Consider the following 22,974-nt stretch of genomic DNA (forward strand, 5'->3'; position numbering starts at 1 on the left):
TGGAATCTTCCTGCCTCAGCCTCCTGAGTTGCTGAGATTACAGGTGTGCACCACTGCACCCAGTAGCACATGCTTTTTTGATATTGCTGTTTACAGGTAGTCTTGGTTTAATACGAGCTAATTTTAATATTTGTCATAGATAATTTAAAAAACTTTTACTTTTAAAATATATATTAAAAAACATGCAACCAAATTATTTTCACTAAAGTCATGCATTTTATTTTTTTTTTAAATGAATGATAGGACACAAATGGATGATGTATTTGTACTGATGCAGATAGATTTATATGATTCAAGCAAGGTATATAGATTCATGTATAGCACTATCTCATTTTTATAAAACCAAATAAATCTGTATCTCTGTCTCATATACTTAGGGAATAAGTCACATATAAACTCTAAACTTTTTCATTTTTGTTGTTAAATACATTTTTGGTCTGCAATTTTTGCTTTCCTGTTTGCTATCTTTGGGCACTAACTTTCAAATGCTACCTTCTAATTTGGTGCTGTCCTTACATGAGGCAGCTTGGCTAGTTGCAGACATACATTGGGGAGACCTTAGACTTTTATGAAGATAGTTTTCTTTTGGAGAATGTGAGGAAGATGTATAATTTATTCTTCTTGCCTTTTTTCTCCTCTTTTCCTCTTGGCAGAGAAAAGATAGTATCAAATGGGAATACATCTTTTTTGGAGAGGCTAGTGCCCAATTTTCAGTCCTTGGGCAACCTAGTCACTCCATTTGTAGAAGCATTATTTTCATTGCTTCTGTAAACTGGTAAACCTTCAGTTACATCGAATTGGTAAGAATTGCAGTTCGCAGAGTTAGGACACTGGCAAAATTATTCTGATTTATCTTTTCTTTATAAAGCATTTAGTTTGCCTTATCTGATAACATCCATATCTCATGTATTCAATTCAGCTTGAAAGCAGCTTTAAAGTATTTGTAGTCCTAGCCCCTGGTACAATATCTGGCATACTTAGAAACTCCCAAATTATTGGGTGAATAATGAATGAATGTTTAGTATTGAAGGTCAGAATTCATCTTCACAGTTTTCTCCTTTTCATCTCTTCATATAAAGATGCTAATTTAAGTTTTGACTACATTAAAACTTGCAGTGGGCTGGAATGATTGGCTAGTCATCGTGGTTGTAATCTCACAATATTAATCTCCAGTTGTTAAATTGGATGGACAGTGTTTTATGAGATGCCTTCTGCTTCTTTTATGTATGGGCATATAAGTTCAGTTGTTACTCTAACACATCTGGAAATAAATGTAGTAGAATCCATAATTTTTTAAATATCTCTTCCTTTTTTCTCTTAGAGCCAAGGGGAAGGATTTAAGAAGAACAAATTGTCCTTTCATGATGATTTTTTTTTAAACCTACATAATTCATACTACATTATATATACCTAGTTAGGAGCTCTGTAAATTGAGAAGAGGGAAAAATAACACCTTGGGTCACTTGTGACCAGGTAACACTTACCAGAAATTGTAACAGGACTTTAAATTTTAGAAAAACAGATATGGGAATTTTACCTGGCAGGAATATGTAGCGTGAAAATAGGTTTCATGTACAGACTACTTGTAGAGAGATGGGTAATTATGAAGCTATTGAATGCTGAAGTTTAACTAGACCCATAATTGTCAGTATTTTTGAAATTTTTAGTATTTTCCTGGCACTGAGTCTGAAGTACATTATTCCTATCTCACCTACTCTATAAAAGGTATGCTTTTAGTTTATAGATCATATTGATATGCAAACATTGGATGAATGGGTTTAAATACAGATAAATCTTATTCCAAAGACTACTACCATTTGTAAGTTACTTAAGCCTATATCAGAGTTGATATTTTCACATACTTAAAGGGGTTGGCAGATAATGAAATTAAATGAAATCATCTGGGTACTGAGCCAGAGGTCACAGGAAAGGTAGCTGCAAATAAACCACAGCATGTTGGGCCATTTGTACATTTCTGTAAGCAGTTGGAAGGCTCTCTAAGGAAGACAGCTGAGGAGGGAAGCAGCCTGACTATAATAGATTTATATGATTGATTGATTGATTGATTGATTGATTGATTGATTGATTGATTGTAGTACTGTGGATTGAACCCCCCCAGTGGTGCTCTACCACTGAGCTATGTTCAAGGTCTTCTAAGTTGCCCAGGTTGGCCTTGAACTTGCAATCATAATGCCTGAGCTTCCAGAGACACCTCCCAAGACATTGGGATCACTGGTTTGTCCCTGGCTTGATTTCAGTTTCACTTTCAACATTATCATTTTTCTCCTTAAGTGCTGAAAATTGAATCCAGGGATGCTCTTACTACTGAGCTACATCCCCAGCCCTGAGGATAGGGATTTAAAAGGCAGAGAGAATTTGCAGGCTTACTACTTTAGTAAGGGTATGACATGGGAAAACAAGGGTTTAGTTATAAAGGAAAAAATACATAGGATTTAGACAGAAAAAGTTGAGGGTAGCAGAACGATGGTTTTGTGTACAATGAAGTTCGGGAATAATTTTAAACAAAAAGCACTGAATTGAAATCTAGGCATGTTGGGTTGGGAGTATAGCTTCTACTTAGCATGCTGTGTTCAGTTCAGCATCAAGGTGTGGCATAAGTTTATTAGATACATTGTTAGAGTTAATTATAGGATTTATAATTGGAAATATTTCACATCAGGTAGTGCTAGTCCTGACCTCGTGACAAGAATTCTGGATTCATTAATGACATTAGCTGATGCTTGTATTGTACATTATAGTTTGCACAACTCATATATGTGAACATTATTCCTTAAAGCCTCAAAAATCATCCTAAAATAAGTAATTTTTTTTTTTTTTTTTTTTTTTTTTTTGCTGGGGAGGGAAGCATGTCCTCAGGGATTGAACCCATGGCCATTTAACCATTGAGCCACATCTCCAGCCCTTTTGGAAATAGTCTTGCCAAGTTGTTTAGGGCCTCACTAAGTTGCTGGCCTTGAACCTGATCATCCTGCCTCAGCCTTTCCAGTCCCTGGAATTACAGGTTTGTGCACCATGCCCTCTAAGATAAGTCATTTCTTTTCTTTTTGTAATTAAATAAAAACTTGTTAGATGGATTCAATCAAAGGTACATAATTAGTAGGAGTACTACTTCAGTGTAGGTCTTGTGATTCCACATCTCAATTCTTTTCACAATTCTAGTCTCTCTTTTTTTATATAATTGGTGGAATGATCAGGAATTTAGAATGGTGTGGGGCAGAACTCCACTGGGATCTCACATTGAATGCTGAAATGAGGAAAACTGGTTGGGAACTTTGTCTTCACTTTTTGTCGGTTACTGTGTAATCCATAGAGTATTCTTTTTCTTTCTAAAAACAGAAATAAGTTTTATTCTATTGATTATAAATGTGATTTTTTTTTCATAAAAAGAAAGATATCAGAGAAAGTGAAAGGCCTAGAGATATAGCCAGTGTTGAAAAGATTTGTGGTAAATAGTTCCAGTTTTTTGTTTTTTTTTTTTAATGTGTGTGTCCAGGAATTGAACCCAGGGTGCAGGGCACTTAAATACTGAGCCACATCCCCAGCACCCTGCCTCTGTGTTTTTTTGTTTTTGTTTTTGTTTTTTTTGGTACTGTGGAATGAACCAAGGGACACCCAATCACTAAGCCACACTCCCAACCCTTTTCTGCATTTTATTTAGAGACAGAGTCTCAGTGAGTTGCTTAGGGCCTCCCTAAATTGCTGAGACTTTGAACTCACAATCCTTCTGCCTCAGCCTCCTGAGTTGGGATTACTGGTGTGTGCTACCACACCTGGCTGAATAGTTGCAGACTTTTTGGTGTCGGGAGTTGGTACCGGGCATTGAATTCAGGGACACTCAACCACTATCCACATTCCCAGCCCTATTTCGTATTTTATTTAGAGACAAGGGCTCACTGACATGTTTAGTTCCTCGCTGAGGCCGAATCTGGCTTTGAACTGTGGTCCTTCCATCTCAGCTTCCTATGAGACTACAGTCATGTACCACTGCACCAGGCTAGTTGCAGACTTTTTTAATGCATGTATACAAACACACACACTCCTTTGTGAATTTTATTTTTATTTTATAACTAATGCAATCTGAAATCATGTGATGAGTCATAATTTATGTAAACCACACTTTAATTGTAGTCCGTTTCCTAATTTTTTATTGTTGATAATAATGGTGTAAGAAAACCAATGGGTTTATATACCTTTGTACACCTTGTCTTATTTACTTCCAGTGTATTTACACAGAATTTCCAGTTTGTACATTTTTGATACACATTGCTGATTAGATTTCCTCAGAAGTTACACAGATTTATATTCTTGTCAGAGATGTGCACGTGTGCTCTCATTGTTATCTTGTCAACACTTAGTAGCATTTTAATCATTATTGACATTACAAAGGATAAAAAATGGTATACTGTGTAACTTTATTCTCATTTTTAAGTGAGCATGTACATTTAGATAGTATAATTTTTCCCCATGTTATGAGTAGCCACTGGTCATAATACTATTGCTCTTTTACACTTTTGAAAATTTTACCTTTATTGTATATTTCTGTGTGTGTATCTAAACATTTAACTAGATCTATTCTGTTTGGTATGTTATCTGTCACAATCTCACAAAGTTAATTACTGTGAGTTTAAGAATATAATAGATGTATTTTGACAGTTCTCTCTTGTGATGTTTCAGTACAGTTTATATAGTAGACACTTATATAATTATTCCTAAGTGAACAGACCCTAAGGACAGTGGGCAGAAAGCCAAGTATTATGTGATTTAATTTTATAAAAATTAGAAAGAATTTTTATATAAAATGAGCATGATTTCAGATTTTAGAAAATGTTGGTGAAAAGTAATTCAGCTGACCCTCCATACCCATGGGTTCGAAATCGACAGATTTAACTAACCTTGGATTGAAAATACTTAAAAAATATTGTTTGTACTAAACGTACAAACTTTTCTAGCCATCAACAATTCAGTGTAACAACTATTTACACTGTGGTAAGTATCATAATCTAGAGATATAGTTTTTAGGAAGTTGTGTGAACATTACATGCAAATATTATTACCCCCCCCCCTTTTTTTTGTAAGGGACTTTCTGCAGATTTTGGTATCTGGAGAATCCTGAGACTAGACCCTGTGGAATATCAGATGACTGAATATATAATACTTAACTACTAGTCTTGTATATTTTGAGTTTTAATTTTTTATTCCTTCATCTGAAGTTGATTTTATGCTAATACCTGATAATTATGTACAGTAAATTACTTCTAGATCATGTAGATTTAACCTACTTATGGAATTTAATGGATTTTACTTAATGAAAATGTGCATAATGAACAATCCCAAAGTTACAAGTTTATAAGAGGATTAACTTTTTAATGAGTGTTTTCTTAAAAAGAAGCCAGTTTGGGGCCGGGGTGGGGGGGGGGGGTCAAGAAGCCAGTGGTTTAAACTTATCCTCTTAAGTTTTAGTGATGTTGATGATTAGTGAGGGAAAATTGTTTTTCTAATTAGATCTTGATTCTACAAATCCCCTTTTTGTTTTTTTTTAATGTTACCTTCTTTAAGTTTTTGTCCATTCCTTCTTTTTCGGGGGTGGGTAAGTACCAGGGATTGAACTCAGGGGCACTTGACCACTGAGCTACATCCCTAGCCCTATTTTCTATTTTATTTAGAGAGAGGGTCTTACTGAGTTGCTTAATGCCTCACTTTTTTGCTGAGGCTGGCTTTGAACTTGCAGTCCTCCTGACTCAGCCTCCCAAGCTGCTGGGATGACAGGTGTGCACCACCAGGCCTGGCCATTCCTTTTTTTTTTTTTTATTTTTTTTTTATTTTTTAGTTCTCGGCAGACACAACATCTTTGTTGGTATGTGGTGCTGAGGATCGAACCCGGGCCGCATGCCAGGTGAGCGCGCTACCGCTTGAGCCACATCCCCAGCCCCGCCATTCCTTCTTTTTTTTTTTTTTTTTTTTTGAGAATTCTCAATATTTATTTTTTAGTTCTCGGCGGACACAACATCTTTGTTGGTATGTGGTGCTGAGGATCGAACCCGGGCCGCACGCATGCCAGGCATGGCGCGCTACCGCTTGAGTCACATCCCCAGCCCCCGCCATTCCTTCTTAATAAAACTTTTTGGTATACTGTCCCTCATAATATTTAATATTACACTATGTTATGGTGTTCATTTCCTGCAATGAGGTTTTGGAAGGTAGATAGGATGTACTTTTTATCTCTGGAAGACATTTTTTTTTTAATTTTGTATTTTTTTTCAATGACCATACATTAGTACTGGTTTAGCAAATAATCTTATTGTATGGCATTTTTGGAACATTGGAGGAGTCCTCTAGTTCACCTCATGCCTTTTTTGGACAAAGAAACAGATATGGAGAAATCAAGTTATTTGCTGTCAGGGTCATGGGAGTAAAGCTCTGAAACCAGGACTCAAACCCTTCTGCCTGAGTATCTTTTATTTTAGGGTAACCAGATATGTGCTTGGTTATGTATATCCCTTTTTGCTGAGCCATTAACAGTTAAATTCCCTCTAAAAAGGAGGTAATTCAGCTTTGTTGGATCATCTTTTAATAACTACTGTGGATTCTCTTTGATCCACTGGCTTTCTAATTTCTGTTTGAGTTCTTGTTTTAGTTCTTATCCATGGTGTTTGCCTCAAACATTTATTTTCCACCATTTCTAGGTATTATGTTATATACTGTAATGTTTAAAGAAAGGTGTAAGGTATGACCGTGTTTCCTGCAACCATTTACAATCAGTTTGGACATTGTAAGGTATTAGGCAAGTGGCACAAAAGGTGTTGCAGGGCCATCCTTTATGTTAGAATTTGAAGCTGGGTTTTAAGTGCCTAAGGAACAGACCATTCACAGCCAGGAGATTGTGTGAAAGATGTGGAATGACATGAGTAAAGGCATGGAAAATCAAGGTTTATTCATCTTATGTCAAGAGATCATTTTAAATGGTGTGGTGCTCCATGTAATGAGCCATAGAAAGGTAATGGTGGAATGTTAGTCTAACGAGTGTTTGAATAGATGTTCTGAAGCACTTTAGTTTGGGGAGAAGTGAAGGGGCATCCAAATAGGACCTAAGTTTGTTTTGTTGGTGTTGTCCTATAAGATGGGTTTCAAATGGGGTCTGCAAGTAGAGGCAGCTCAGGTAATTGTCAGAACTCCCAGGTATGTAGTACTAAGCAATGACTTGATAACTTCATGGTAATAAAGTATAATAGAGGGTACATAAAATTCAGGAACCAAGCAGTATTTATTCACATAACGATATTAAGCCAAGTAAGTTACTTTTTTTTTTAATGTAAGATCCTGAGACCACATTGTCTAATAAATAAACTGCCAGAGATCAGCTAATTAAATGGATCTTTCTCAGTTATTTTTTTTGCAGTGCTTGGCATTGAACCCATGGCCTCCCATATGGTAGGCAAATAAGTGTTGTATCCCACTTACCATTTTTTTTTAACTCAGCTTTTTTCTTTATGTAGAGATTGCTAATACTATCCAAGAGTGCAGTTGTCTCTTCATTCAACAGATGCTTTTGAGCACTTGGTATTATGTGACAGTTAACTTCCTGTCCCTAAATAACATTTTTGGATTATTTACTGAAAAGTTTGGTTTGTGCTAAATAATCTCTATTACATAAAGTACTTGTTTTCTACATTACTTATATGAGGTAGGTTTTATAGCATTCCTGTTTATAGATTAAGGAATAGAAATTTAAATCAGTGTGTACTAATGAGGAAGGTTGTCATCCCCTTTCTCCAAATAATAAAGCCAAGCAAGTTATGGACTTGCCGAGGAAGGTGAAGATCAATAAATTTTATAGCTTTGACTTAAATTATACAGAATTGGCCTTTATGAAGGTCTTATGATTTTTTTTTGTGTGTGTGTTTGGTTATAAGGATGGAATCCAAGGTCTTGCTCATGCTCAGCAAGCACTCTGCCATTGGGCCACATCCCCATCCCAACATTTCTTTTAGTAGGAGAATTTAAATCAGCATGAATAAATGTATTCAGTGAAACCTGTAGGTTTTTATTTTACATACACAAAATATATATTTCCATTCCCATTCCTTTATTGTATCTAATCTGTGAAATATGAAAAAACAACTCATAAAACCTTGCTTCTAAGCTATGGTGTGACCACCTAAAAATTAGTGTTCTGGAGTGAGATAACAGGTTGAGATAGTTTTCGTTTTGTCTTGTTTTGTGTTTTTTGGTGTTGGGGGTTGAACCCAGGGCCTTGCACATGATAACAAAGCTCTCTACTACTGAACTACATCCCAGCCCAGAAATCTTTTTTTGTAAAGAAGACTGTAGGAGTATGAGAGCTAAGGTAAAGAGAGTATTTGCATTGCAATTAGGCAGCTTTATGAAGACATTCAGGTGATGGAAAAGTGGTGTCTATGGGAGCAGAAGGTGGGCTAAATAAGATTGTACAGGGAACTAAGTATGTATAATCAAGTGGGTTCAATCCTTAGTACTGTTAAAAAATAAAATACAGATCTTCAAGACAGAGAATGAGTTTTGTGTGTTTCTGTAAATATGTGGCTGGAGTGCCTTATATATACAGTTTACCTTATAGAATCTAACGTATGTAGGCCCATTGGGTGTCATCTCGGTCAGCTATCCTCTCAATGCAAGGATTGGTCCAGGGAAACTTAGGTAAATATTTCATTTTTTTTATTAATTTTAGAGTTTTTGTTGAACCATAAGGCTGAATGGTTAATCTGAAAATGAGAATCTTGAATATCCTTTATATTGGTTAGGTATTGGAACACAATGGAAGTTGTGATCTATATATTTCTGTATATGCTTACTTTTAGAAAGCTGTGATTTTTAAAAATATATATGTTTTCAGTAGTCTTCTTACTTTTCTTTCTTTCTTTCTTTCTTTTTTTTTTTTTTGATACTGGAGATTGAAGATACTATACCAACTGATCTCCATCCACAGCCTATTTACTTGTCTATTTTCAGTTAGGGTCTCACTGATTTGATGAAGGTCTTGATAAGTTGCTGAGGTTGGTCTCAAATTTGTGATTCTTCTGCTTCAGCCTTCTGAGGGATGACAAGTGTGTACCACTGTGCCTTACTATGTTATATCTTTAAATACTGATGTTCATTTATTCATCTTTATTTAGTAAAGTATACTTAGTATTTATGCTTTGCAATGAAAACAGGGTGGTCATGTACATCATGCAGTATTATCAGTTTTTGCATATTCTCATTCATGATTTTGGGGCAAATAGCATGGTGAGAAATGATATGATATGCTTAGTGCATGTTAATGATTGTTTTTGAGATAATTATGGCAAAGAATTTTATAACCTGGTCTTACAGACATGAAAGACTACTTTTAGAGTATTCTATCCATTAACATGAGAAAGGATAATCTATAGGTTTGGGGGGAAATTCGATTTTTGTCCAGTATGAATAATGGAAGGGGGCTATACATTATTTATGTTTTTGTTCTTGTATAGGTACAGTGCTAGTAGGGTAGGTATCAGTAGATGCACTTTTTTATAACAGTCTTTTATAAAATGGACTCCCTTTTGTGAAATAGCTTCTTTGGCATTGTCAAGCAATCTGAAAAGTCAGTTTATTGATCAAACCTTGATATGACTTTGTCCCCTAAGCGTGGGGAACCTCTGGAATTGTTCTTTATGTTTTGTTTTTATATTTTTATAATTATTTCTTCCTATAGAAACCAGAAATGGGCAAGAGAAAAATGAGTCATGAACCTATGATTTTGTTTTATTATTTTACCTCATGGCAGTCTTATTTGTTAATTCATTCCTTCATTCATTTGTTTTACTTTAGTGGAGGTGTTAACTCAGGGGTGCTCTTCATCTAAATCTACTACATCTCCAACCCTTTTTATTTTTTATTTAAGACCGGTTCTTGCTAAGTTGCCAAAGCTGGCCTTAAGCAAGATTCTCCTGCCTCAGCCTCCCAAGTAGCTGGGATAACAGGTATGTAGCATGATAGATTCAGTCTTCTTTTAACTGTACTTCCAACCACCTCCCTTCCTTTTATTATTTTGGTTCTGTAATGTTTTGTTGTTAGTACTGGTAGTGGGGATTGAAATCAGTGCCTTGCCCATTCCAGGCAAGCACTTTCCCATTGAGCTACATCTCCAGCCCTTTTTATTTTTTGAGGCAGGATCTCACATAAATTGCTTAGGTTATCACTAAATTGCTGAGGCTGGACTCAAACTTGTGATCCTCTTGCCTCATCCTCCTGACTTGCAGGAATTATAGGCATGCACCCACCATACCTGACCCCACCCAGTTCTTTTTATTTTTTGAGACAGAGTCTAGCTAATTTGCTGAGACTGGCCTTGAATTTGCAATCCTTCTCTTAGCCTCTCAGTCACTGGGATTACAGGCATGGACTACTTTGCCTGAGTTGTGTAAATTTTGAGGCTAGATACCCCTACAATAGCTTTGTAAAGAAAATGTTATTTCTACTTTTGAGAAGAAGGTTGATTTTAAGAATGTTTCTTTTCTCAAATCACCAGCTGCTAAGAGGCAGAATAAGGACTTCAACCAGATCTTTTTTTTTTTTTTTTTTTTTTCCCGTTCCCAGAGACAGATTTATTTAGTAAAGCATTCAGGGAGAGAATACTTTCTAGAGAAAATTTGGGCTGTCTCAAGGGAAAAACGTCTCTAGGGGCAAAGTCAGAAACGCACATTCAGGGGAGAATGCCTGCTATCTTGAGTGAGGGGGTAAAGCTAGGAATGCAGTTTTCCCTGTGCTTAGAAATTGCCCTCATGTTACTTTTTTGCAGGCAGAGGATGGTCAAGTACCCAGGCTAAGAATACTGCCTGGATTTCCTCGGAATTCAAAGTGAACCAGATATTTTAAGCTTAATTTAAAGTCAATTGTTTTTAATTTAAATTCAATTGTTTTTTCTTCTGTTTAAGACAGATTATAACCCAAGGAAGTGGTGTATTCTGGCAGTAGCTCAATGTTTTCCTAAATTATTACTAACCCAATACCTGGAGGTACTTATAAACATTTCTGCATATTTTTCCTCTAATCATTTTTCTCCACATTCTTTTTACACATTTGTGATCATATTGTATGTATTATTCTTACTTAGCATTGTAGTCCTTATTAAAAATGGTTCCATAGTGGGGTTTTTATTATGTGTTTTACTTAGTTGTACATGACAGCAGAAATACATTTCCATTCATTGTACACAAATGGAGTGCAACATTTCAATTCTCTAGTTTACATGGTGTAGAGACACACCATCCATGCAGTCGTACGTGTACCTAGGGTAATGATGTCCGTCTCATTCCACCTTCTTTCCTACCCCCATAACCCTCCCCACCTTTTCTTTTACCCAATCCAAAGTTCCTCCATTCTTCCCATGCCCTTCCATAATGTTTAAAATCCAGTTTTTCAATATGAATAAAAGAATGAATATTCAAAAATTAGTAAATTGGACTCAGTGACCCATGCCTGTAATCCCTGTGACTCTGGAGGTTAAGTCAAGAGCATTACAAGTTTGAGGCCAGCCTCAGCAACTTAAGGGGTGGCCCTAGGTGAAAATGAAAGGGGCTGGAGATATATAGCTCAGTGGGTAAACACCCCTGGATTCAATCCCCAGATCCCCCCAATATATATATAAATAAACGTAGTGAAGTATCTTCTGTATATTTTAACTGTGTTTCAAAATTATTATGGTGGGTTTTTATGGTATAGTTCTTGGATTACTGGAGATGTGAATTTGTAAAATCTTTGCTTACCTATCACCATGAATACTCTTTGCTTTCTAGAAAAGTCTTAATTATTTATAGCACATTCTCACCTAAAAGAAGTATGTTGAATATTATTAAAATAATATGATGAATTTTATATTTTTCTGTTATGGAAATTTATAGACATAAAGTAGAGGGAATATTAAAACAAACTAATAAACCCATCTTCACTTGCCATGGAGTATAGTTAACATTTTGTAGATCTGCCTCCTCTCCATTTCAGGGATTGAGCCCAGGGGGCTCTCTACTACTGAACTACATCCCAGGCACTTTTTATTTCTTGTTTTAAGATAGGATCTCAGTATCTCAAACTTGAGGATGGCCTCAAACTTGCAGTCCTCCTGCTTCAGCCTCATGAACCACTGGGATTACAGGTGAGGAACTGGGATTGTAAGTTTGCACCATTGCATGGATCCTGCTGATTATATTATCTACAACCCAATTTATTTTATTCTTCCCTCCAGTCTTCCTTTTTTAGTTGTTTTTCTTGGGCTAATTTAAATCAAGTATCAGGCATAATTTTACACATTAGATCCAAACAAAAATAATTCGTTATAACTTAAAATTTAGTTCATATTAGGATTATTACATTTATTTCAGTGTCTTTTGTAGTAGCTTTGAAGACATGTATTTGTTTAATAAACCAGGTTATTATTCTGTCCATTGCTCATAATTCCCTATTTTGCTTTTTTGTTTTTTTTTTTTTTTTGTACTAAGGATTAAACCCAGGAGTGCTTATCTACTGAGCCACATCTCTAGCCTGTTTTGGGATAAGGTCTTACTAAATTGCTTAGAGCATAGCTAAGTAGCTGAGGTGGCCTTGAATTTGGTGATTCTTTTGCCTCAGCCTCTGGAGTTGCTGGAATTATAGGCATCTGCCACCACATCTGGCACTAATTTTTTTCTTATAATATTGATAAGTTTTCCTCTGTGCTCTAAATTTTCTGTAAACTGGAAACTTTGGATAAATTTAGAGGTTTGAATAATTGGGGTGGAGGGGAACAGATGGACTATGTCCAGTTGAATCACTTAAGGAGATAATTGTCAGAGTGCCTTACTTTGAGTGGAGACACAAGTGATCAGTTTGTGCACATGTTAGCCTAATTTATTTGTTATAAATGTATCTGGTATATTTCTCCTAAATCTTTTAACATCTACTAATGCTTAGATCCATTATTTCATTGCAAATGATCATCTTCTGTATTTCATCTAACTGTTAGCTGGAATTTTTCAAATATAAATGTACTTTTCCTCTATGATTTGGTTATCCTGAAGTACATTTCATGTAAAGAAGACAAAATAAGTGCTTAGTTTCTTGCCTTTTCCCCAGGTTTTATAATAGATTCTAAACCTAGCTCACTGAGGCTTTTTATTTTATTTTATTTTTTTGAGTACTATTATGAACACATGAATTTATAATCGGAAGCTAGGATGCTATTCAGTTATTTGTAATTGTTCCAAATGTTCCTTTTAGAAACCACAATATGGGTATTCAGTGATTTGATAGTCTCCACAAGACTACCCTCATTTAGACCAGCTAGGTCCTCATGATCAACCTCATGTTGTAGAATTCCTCAGGTTGGAGAATTACAGTTAATATGAAACAGCTCACAGAATTTAGGAAAATACTACTTAAAATTAAAAGTTTTGCCAGGTGTGATGGCATACACCTTATAATCCCAATAGCTCAGGAGGCTAAGGCAGGAGGATTGCAGGTTCAAGGCCAGCCTCAGCAATTTAGCAAGGTCCTAAGCAAATTAGCAAGACCCTGTCTCAAAATCAAATATAAAAAGGGGTGGGGATGTGACTCAGTGATTAAGCACCCAGTAACCAGTGATTCAATCCCCAATAACCCTCCCCCCCAAAAATTATTAAATTAAAACAAAAGAGTAGAAGTTAAAGACAAGTGAAGTAAGATATGCAGAGGGCAGAATCTGGAAGGAGTCCAAACTGAGACCTGGTTATCTTTTCTATTGGAGTCACAAATAGTGTAACCTCCTTGCCCTAGTGTGTGACACTGTGCTAATTACAAAAATTTCACCTGAGTCTTTGTCCAGAGTTTTTATTCAGGCTTAGTTATATAATGTATACTTGCCTGAACTTCTAGCCCCACCTGGACTTCCAACTAATGTCTTCAGTCTCCAGTTCCTATGGTAGTCAGAAAGCCCCATTATAAATTACATTGTTGTACTGTTGGGTAGCTTGAAGCCTCCAGGCAAACAAGGAATCCTATCAGACAGGACATACCAAGGACCTAGAGATTACCTCACTGTTACCAAGGGCAAAGGATATATTCTGTTTAGGATAAGGTTAAATCTTACTTATACTAAATTCTGTGGATATTTTTAGCTCAATGGTTGTCCCCCCTCCAAGTGGACAAATGGAAATATATATTATGAAAGGAGAAATTCTTTGCTTATACTAATGTTTCCAAAGTATTTTACAGTTTTTAATCTTTATTATTGTGTGTATGTGTGTGTATATATATATATATATATATATATATATATATATATATATATATATAAATATAAATAAATCAGGTCAATGTGTGGGTGTACCAAAACTGGAACAATGCTACTCTTGAGCTTGTCACATGTGCCATGTGGACTTTGCACTGTCCAGTTCTAAAGAATGGCACTCACTCCATAGTCTATGGAATGACACCCTTGTTGCCAGGCAACACACAACTCCATGACCCTACAAGGCCACCCAAGCCACTCTTTTGGTGCTTCTTGACAGTCTTACTAATTCATTAGAACTGGGCATGATAGCACATGCCTGTAATCCCAGCAGCTCAGGAAGTTAAAGCAAGAAGATTCACAAGTTCAAGGCCAGCTTCAGCAATTAACAAGACTGTAAGCAACTTAGGAAGACACTGTTATAAAATAATAAATAATAAAAGACTGGGGGGGCTGGGGTTGTGGCTCAGCAGTAGAGCCCTCGCTTAGCACATATGAGGCCCTGGGTTCAGTCCTCAGCACTACATAAAAATAAATAAATAAAGATATTGTGTCCAACTAAAAAATAAATGACTGGGTATGTAGCTCAGTGTTAACCATCCCTGTTCAATCCTCAGCACCAAATAAAGGGTGGGGAGACTTACAATACTTAATGAGATATGACAATGTTATCATAAATGATTATCAGTTTTGAGGAGATAGGAATGGCCAATAGAAACAATTTCCCTTTATTATTCTCTTTCCTTTCTCCTTTCCATACAAGTAAGAACTAGTTATTTCTGTGATCACTCTTGAATCTACCATCTGTTTTTTAAAAAAAAAAAACAGGAAATTGGTCCTGTTGCTATTGTTGCTGTCACTTGCATTTGCCATTATTGTTGCAGATGTGTTGGGTTTACAGGACCTTCAGTTCTTGACTGTGAGATGCCTGGTAGTAACTGATACTTATGCAGCTCTTGTGAATGGCCGCTGGTGCTCAAGTTTTAGAGCAGGAGTTTGCATACTTTCTCTGTGAAGGACCAGATAAGTATTTTAGGCTTTGCTGGCCAACAGGCAAAACTGAGGCTGAATAATGAGGGGAAAAGCCTGTTCTGTCCCATTTGTTTGGGATGGTCCATGCTTTGTGCTCAATTGTCAGTAGTTGGAGACTTTTCCCTGAGGAGGATGGACCTGGCAATCTGTGATTCTAGGATGCTGCAGTTTGGATATGATTTTGAATGTATCTCCCAAAAGCTCAAGTGTTGGAGGCTTGGTCCTCAGTATGGTGTGTTTAAGGAGATGGAACCTTTAAGTTGTGGACTAGCAATAGGCAATTGGGGATGCTACCCCTGGGAAAGATTAAGATAATTCTTACTGTTGTCTTGAGATATAATAAATGTGACTCCTCCCCTTGCTCTGGCTTTCTGTCCTTCTATTTAATCTCTCCTGTCACATTTTGTGCCAGCCACCATGAGGCCTTTAGCAGAGCCAAACTGATGCCAGTGTCATGCCCTCTTCTTTATAAAGTACCCAGCCTCAAGTATTTCATTATAGTAACAGAAAATGGACTACTGTTTTACTTTTTGCCCAGAGGCTTCCAGATACAGAATCACCCTTCTCCCGAAAAGCCTGGTGTGAGGCCAGGTAGCCTATTGGGTCTTCCACTTGGGGGCTCAAATTCTAGTCTTTGCCACCTTTCAGTTGCTGACAGTAGCAGTGGAGTCACTTATATGTAGGTGGTGTCAGTGTATGCCCTGGAGAGAAGTAGGTAGCACTGGGAGTAGGATACAAAGGGGAGACCCTGGTCAGTTTCACCCTCAACCCCATTCTCTAGGGTTCCTTATTATTGTTATCATCATCATTATTATTGAAGTGCTAGGGATTGAACCTAGGGTGTTCATTACATGGTAGACAATCATTCTACCTCTGAGCCACATCCCAGTCCTTGTATATTTCTTTCTTCTTCTTTTTCTTTTCTTCCTTTTTTTTTTAAAAAAAAATTTTTTGTGTGATACTGGGCATCAAACCCAGGGTCTTATGCATGCCAGGTAAAGTACTCTATCATTGACCTGTATTCCAGTCCCTCTGTTATTTCTTTTGATAATGATGGCTTAGTATATACATTCTAGAGAATCTCCCAGAATTTCACATTTTCAGGACAACCAATTAATAATAATTTTAGTCTCTCATGCCAAGAATCACTTCTTAATTATGGACCCATGGAAATCTTATTTTTTCAGAACTCAGGTCCATTTCATTTCTTGATGATGACTTACAGTCAGACTGTACCTTGTCATATTTCCAAGTGTCATGCCATCCCACTCCTACTATGTTAGAAGGTTTTTTAATTTTGCTTTAGAAAAATTGGTATTTAAAAATGATTGAGGGATAAAATTGGGGACAAAAAGGATTTCTAAAGGAACAGAAAATTGCTAAGGCATAGAATGTAATACATCGCGTGTAAGGGATTATAATATAGTACATTTATGTTGTTTTCTTCATCTTGATCTAGCCAATGGATTTTGGTCCATAGTTCTTACTATGTGACTTTGGGGAAATAACTGAATTTCTTTGCGCTGCAATTTTGTCTTTTGAATAATGAATAAGACTAATCATTCTCACAGCAATAGTTGTGAAGCAGCTGTATACTCCATGTAGTCTTTCCTTCACGTTTCTAATTTGTGGTAGCTATTGCTATGCCAGCAATATCATTATGTCTAAAGAATAAAAGACAGTAAAGTAGAAGACACATATTTTGGACTTTAATTTTTTTGTACTTAAAAATAAATGTTTTTAAATAACATTTCCTGAGAGTAGATGTTTATGTGTGTATACATGGAAAATTTTTATGTTTCTAACTATTAGACTTTACAAAAGTAGAAAGTTTTACTAATGTTTACAAAACTAAAAAATGCCTACTGCATACTAGGTTCTCAAGTGTTGTTTTTATTGAACGAATATAGCAAACTCTCCTGAGTTAAAGCCCCTAGATTTTTTATTTACTAAGTTTCTGCCCTTAGGCGGGTTGAATAACTTCTGAATCTTTTTCCTCATCTGCAAATGGAAACAGAAATAATGTCTTGTGTATATGAGGTAATGCATATAAAACTATTCATTGTAGTGACTGGTATATAATGAATAACAAGTGTTAACAATGATTATTAATTTTATATGCTATGTACTTAGATATGTGGAATAAATAAAGAGCATTTGTGGATGTGAAAATCATGAATCTTACATTGACTTACAGAATTACAGTGCAGGTAGACCCTTGGAGAAGTGGTACCTGATCTTACCATGTACTTCTGTTTTTTTTGTGCTTTTCTTGTGAGGTCTTTGATAGTAGCTAGCAGTTAATGAGTATGTAAAAGTGAAGATTTACATGGGAGCTTCTGATTAAAGCTGCCAGATTTTATAGGCTGTAAACAATGGATAAATACATGGGATGTTGTATCAGAGTAGGTCAGGAGTTGCACTGATACTGTTGTTAAAATCTCTTAGGATCTGTAAGAAATGAGCTGAAGGACAAATGCCTGGCACTTGTGTATATAAAATCTGAGTACATTAGTTGAGTTTTTCTTAGGCATTATGTGTCTTACATGTGTTTGTGCATGCATAATCTTGCCTAATCTTTAAGCTGGCACTATAAGATGGAGTTATTCTAGTGATTGAGGTTTATAGTAGTTTTGGGACTGTGTTATCTTGTTCACTGCTACATTTCATGTCTAGCTAGTGTCTGGCACATAATGATCTGTAAATGAACAACAAATTCATTACTAGTCAAAGATATCATGCAGTTATAAAATTGTGAAGTATTCTTGGCAAGCATTTAAAAATACAACACTGGGCTGGGCATGGGGGCTGCATGCCTGTAATCCTATAACTTGGTAGGCTGAGGCAGAAGGATCATACATTCAATGCCAGCCTCAGAAGCTTAGCAGGACCCCTTTAAATCAAAAGTAAAAAGGGCTGGGGATGTGGCTCAATGATTAAGCACTCCTGGGCTCAATCACCAGTACTAGAATTAGCACTGGTACTACATATTACTACTACTAATAATAATAATACTGCACTAGCAAGGATATAGTGGCCTTGTTTCTGGTTTACTGTTTGGTATATTGAGGGAGGAGTACAAATTGTTAAAGAGAAGCGCTTTAGTAGCATACAAAATTGAAATATTGGAATGATTTTGAAATATTAGAATGATTTTTTTTATGCAACCAGACTAAAACCAGGGAGCAAGGGAGAAAATAAGTTATGGTGAATTCACAAGTCGAAATGCTTTTTCAGCCTTTATTAATGTTGATGATTTTTTTTTAAATATTTATTTATTTTAGTTCTCGGTGGGCAAACACAACATCTTTGTTTGTATGTGGTGCTGAGGTTCGAACCGGGGCCGCACCCATGCCAGGCAAGCGCGCTACCACTTGAGCCACATCCCCAGCCCTAATGTTGATGATTATGAAGCATTTGTAATAATGCAAAACACGATTAAATGAAGAAAAAGTAATTACATGAGCCAGAATAAACATAATAATACTGCGGTGTGAAGTCCTGAAAATTTTTAAAATTTTTGTTATGGTTGTTGTACAGGGATCAAACCTTACACATGCCAAGCAAACCTCTGAGTTAATGCCCAGCCCTGTTTTTTGTTTTTTGTTTGTTTGTTTGTTTTGTTTTTGAGACAGGTCTTGCTAAATTGCTTAGGCTGACTTGGACTCTTCCTTCTGCCTCCCAAGTAATTTGGATTACGGGAATCTGCCACTGTGCCTGGAATTTTAGCAATTTAAAGTGTTTTTCTTTCACACACATAATGGTCTATAGGAATTACTAGGGAACCTTGTTCATCTTAAACTCAGGAACCCAGTTCTGTACTTGAAAGCTCTGCCAACCACTTGTCAATTTAATTTCTTGGCTTCCTAGTTACATTCTTTCTTTAATTAAAAGATTTGGTACGACTCTATATTATGATAGAAAATAAATTTTAGTCTCTCTTAGGTAGAACTGTATTATGTGTTTATGTCAGCCCAAACCCTGGGGGTTGTATTTGTAGAGTCCCTACATTACCCATAAATAGTAATGGCGGACAACATGTGTTGGTGATGGATGAGGTAGAGCCTTACTGTTATCATATAGATGATGATATTCTGAAATCTAAAGATTTTCCTTAAAGAACAAACTGAAGAAATCCTGGAGTAGATGTCACACACATGCTACTAGGGATGTAGAATGTCTTTGCTAGTATTGGATTATTCATTTATTATAAAGTATAAGAGCCAGTACCAAGGAATGCATAGTTTTTTTGATGTGTATGCAAGCATAGACACACATATAGAGTACCTAGCACAGCTAATGAAGTGATTAGTTCCATATGAAAGAAAATGTGAGCGTAGGATTGGAAGAGAGGATGATAATAAGGGAGGGAGAATTCTAAGCAGGAAGTAGTGCCCTCAAAAAGGCTCAGACTTTTTGCAACTGTTTTATTATGGGGTTTTAAGCAGTCTGGTATTTAGGATTGAAAAAGTTGGGAAATGATGGAAGGAAGAGGGTGGGAAATTGTGGGGGGGAGAGTAAGAAGCCATATTGTTTGTTGGCTTGGATGTTATCCTGATGGTTTAAGGCAAGAAACAGCAGTTTGCCCAGATTTGAATAATAACAAGAGTCATAACCAGTGATACTAACTCCTTAATTCTTAGTTTCCTTAGCATAAAATGATGATGCTTATCTATATTACAGGACTTTTTTTATTGTGAGGATCAAGTGAAAACATTTCCTTTAAGAAATCATATAGTTTCCTAGGCAGTAGTAAACATTAACAAAATGATACCTGGTACCATACAAATCAATATAATTTTGAGATTTAAATAGCAGAAAAACTTGATTTTGCCTAGCATTTAGTATGATCTCTTTGAAGGAAGATGGTAGACTAGGGATTGAGATATGGAGCAGGTTGAGAAGCTGTTGGAAAATATTAGATTTGACAAGACAGATTTGCTGATGTTTCTATGACAGAGTTAGGGTGATGTGATGATAATTGTAGATTGGATCAACAGAGAGAAATGAAAAGCCAGAGTACAGGGAACAGAGAAAATAAGGAGTACAGTTTTAGAAGTAACAATATTGAAGAAATGTATATAGAAAACTAATTTGGATTTGTTGAGTTTAGAGGGGTTAGATGGATGATTGTAAAATGGAGAGAAGTAGGCTCAGTCAGCAGTCATTCATGGTGGTATCTATAGCTGTGAGTAAGTGCGCTTTAAAAAGGTCTAAGATCCTATTCAAACATCATTGAGTTGGCTTAGTTGGCCAAACGCCATTCTCTCATGAAAATTTTTCTTTCATATCCTTGTAATAGCCCTCTAATGATGGTGAACTATATTATCTGTTGCTAAGTAAGAAATTATCATACCCTGGCTCTTTAAAACAACATGAATGTGTTGTTGCACAGATTCTGGGCATGGAGTGGTTGGATCATCTGCTTCAAGGTCTCTCACGAAACTGTCATCAAGGTTCTATCCAGGTCTGCTGTCTTGTGAGGTTGAACCTGGAAAGGATCTGCTTACAGCCTTGTAGTTTTGTCAAGATCGGTTCCTTGAAGATTGTCAGACTGAGGTTCTTAGCTTCTTGCTGGCTGTTGAGCAGAGGTCACCTTGAGTTTCTTACCAAGTGTAACTGTCCATATGGCCACTTACTTAACGAAGCTGGCAAGGAGAGAGCCAACTGATAAAATGGAAGTTATGTCTGTCTGTGACTGTTACTTAAGATTATGACTTCCTATCACTTTTGCTGTTTTTATTGATTAGAACTAGATTAGAGGTGCAGCCTACACTTGATCAGGAAGAAATTTTACTCTAGTAGATACCAGGAAGTAAGTGTAAGTGGCACAGATAATTGGTGCTTTCTTGAAAGGTTGTCTATGATAGGTATTTTGATTCCTTTTTATAAAAGAGGAAACTGAAAATAGTTAAGTAACTTGACCTGGTTGCAGATCCAGGCCCAAACTCAAGCTGTCTGACTCCATAGCCTGGATACTCTACCGTTATACTTTTATGACTGAGAAATTACTGTAGAAACAACAATTTAGAAGAATTCATTGCTGACTTGTTTGTCTTTGAATGGAGTGATGTGCATCATGGTCATGGTTGTGGTTTCAGTGAATATGCAGGTAGGAAAAAGGACTAAGTAGAGAATACTTTTAACAAAAGATAATTTTTAAAGGGAAAAAGAGAAAAGGACCATATGTTGTTATATATTGACTTGTTTCTATATTAACTCAATTTTTTTCTTTTCTAGTTCTCTGAGTTTAACCAGTAATGCCATTCAGTTGCCAATATCAAGCAAAGGAAACATAAGCCAGTTTTAATCTGCTTAAGAGTGGTAGTACTTTTCTCAGTGCCTGTAGGTAAGTCACTGTTCTTACCTTCAGTTTTTTATATAATATATTTAAAACAATGATTTTGGAAACCCTAGTTTAAGCCTTATTTGCTTTTTTCTGCTGATAATTTTACTCTAAGGTTCTTGCAGAAAGAGCCTGTTTGGGACGGGGGAGTGCCTACATATTTCTGAGAAATTATTTATAGTTGTATTTAAACATCTTAATTATTCTATAGTATTATTCCCTCCCATTTGATAAAACTACTAGATCTTGAAATCTATTTCTTTTATACATGGGGAAGCTTTATTTTATAAATGAGGTAACTTGGACAAGTTAATGTCAGAGTATTTTAAGTATTGTGGTTTCCAGACCTGTGCTCTTTGTATTGTTGTACAAAATGACATAATGGTTAAGGCCAGAGGGTTTTTATTTGGTTCGGTTTTGGTTTTTCAATTTTAGTTTTTGGGGTCCAGAATTTCTTGGAGTATTTTCAGCTCAGTGTGAAGGTGGAACACAGATTAAGAAGCAGCTGGTGGACAGAATAGGGACTTATTTTCCCTAACCTGCTAGTAATGGCTATTCCTATTCATTATTAACTTTAACCTAAAGTCTAATCTATTTTTAATTGTTTTAAGGGTGAAGTACTAGTGGGAGAAGGACTATTGGGGATGTTTGTCTAGATTTTCTTTGTCTTCTCCCTTCTCCTTCTCTCCCCTCCCCTCCTTTTCTCCTTTCCTTCCTGGTAATTTTACCCAGGTCCTCATACATGGTAGGCAAGTGTTCTAACATCCCCAGCCCCATCTGTTTTTATTATGATACAGGGTCTGGCTTAATTTGCCCAGGCTAGCCTGTAACTTGAGATACGCCAGCCGTAAGCCCCTGGAGTGGCTGGAATTATAAGTGTGCAGCACCACCCTGCTTGGGTGAATATCTTATTCTTAATGTAGAAAACAGTGTAAAATGTATATGTCAGTGTTTTTCTAACTTTTACCCTATTTTTTCCCAAAACAAGCTTTTTCAAGGTAGAACAGTTAGGCTTTCCTTTTCACTAATCTTACATTGTTTATTTTTAAGCATAGAATTTACTGAATTGTCCAGGTAATCATTGTAGACGTGAAAACATATTTTGATTTTTATTTAAATAGTAAGACTATGCTGTGTCTTAATGATTAAAGTATTTGTACTTGTGTTTGTAAAATGGATCACTGTTCTTTGTTTCTTTTAGAAACCATATCAGAGGGTGAGGTGCAAGCTCACAGAATCCGGAGAAATCATCATGAAGTTATATGTGTTTCTGGTTAATACTGGAACTACTCTAACATTTGATACTGAACTCACAGTACAAACGTGAGTTCTATTT

At 36.2% G+C, this 22,974-nt stretch overlaps 1 protein-coding gene across 4 annotated transcripts in view; it reads left to right on the forward strand.

Moving 5' to 3' along the window:
* Rb1cc1 (RB1 inducible coiled-coil 1) overlaps positions 1-22,974 on the forward strand; it is a 74,626-nt gene that overhangs the window by 4,131 nt on the left and 47,521 nt on the right. For all 4 annotated transcript variants that reach the window (XM_005332310.4, XM_005332311.5, XM_013361533.4 and 1 more), the window contains exons 2-3: positions 21,533-21,641; positions 22,840-22,961. In XM_005332310.4, coding sequence (XP_005332367.1) covers positions 22,891-22,961 — 71 coding nt within the window. In that variant the 5' untranslated portion in view covers positions 21,533-21,641; positions 22,840-22,890. The remainder of the gene's footprint in view (positions 1-21,532; positions 21,642-22,839; positions 22,962-22,974) is intronic.

The sequence above is a fragment of the Ictidomys tridecemlineatus genome, chromosome 7 (genome assembly GCF_052094955.1).
Source record: "Ictidomys tridecemlineatus isolate mIctTri1 chromosome 7, mIctTri1.hap1, whole genome shotgun sequence".
Lineage (NCBI taxonomy): Eukaryota > Metazoa > Chordata > Mammalia > Rodentia > Sciuridae > Ictidomys > Ictidomys tridecemlineatus.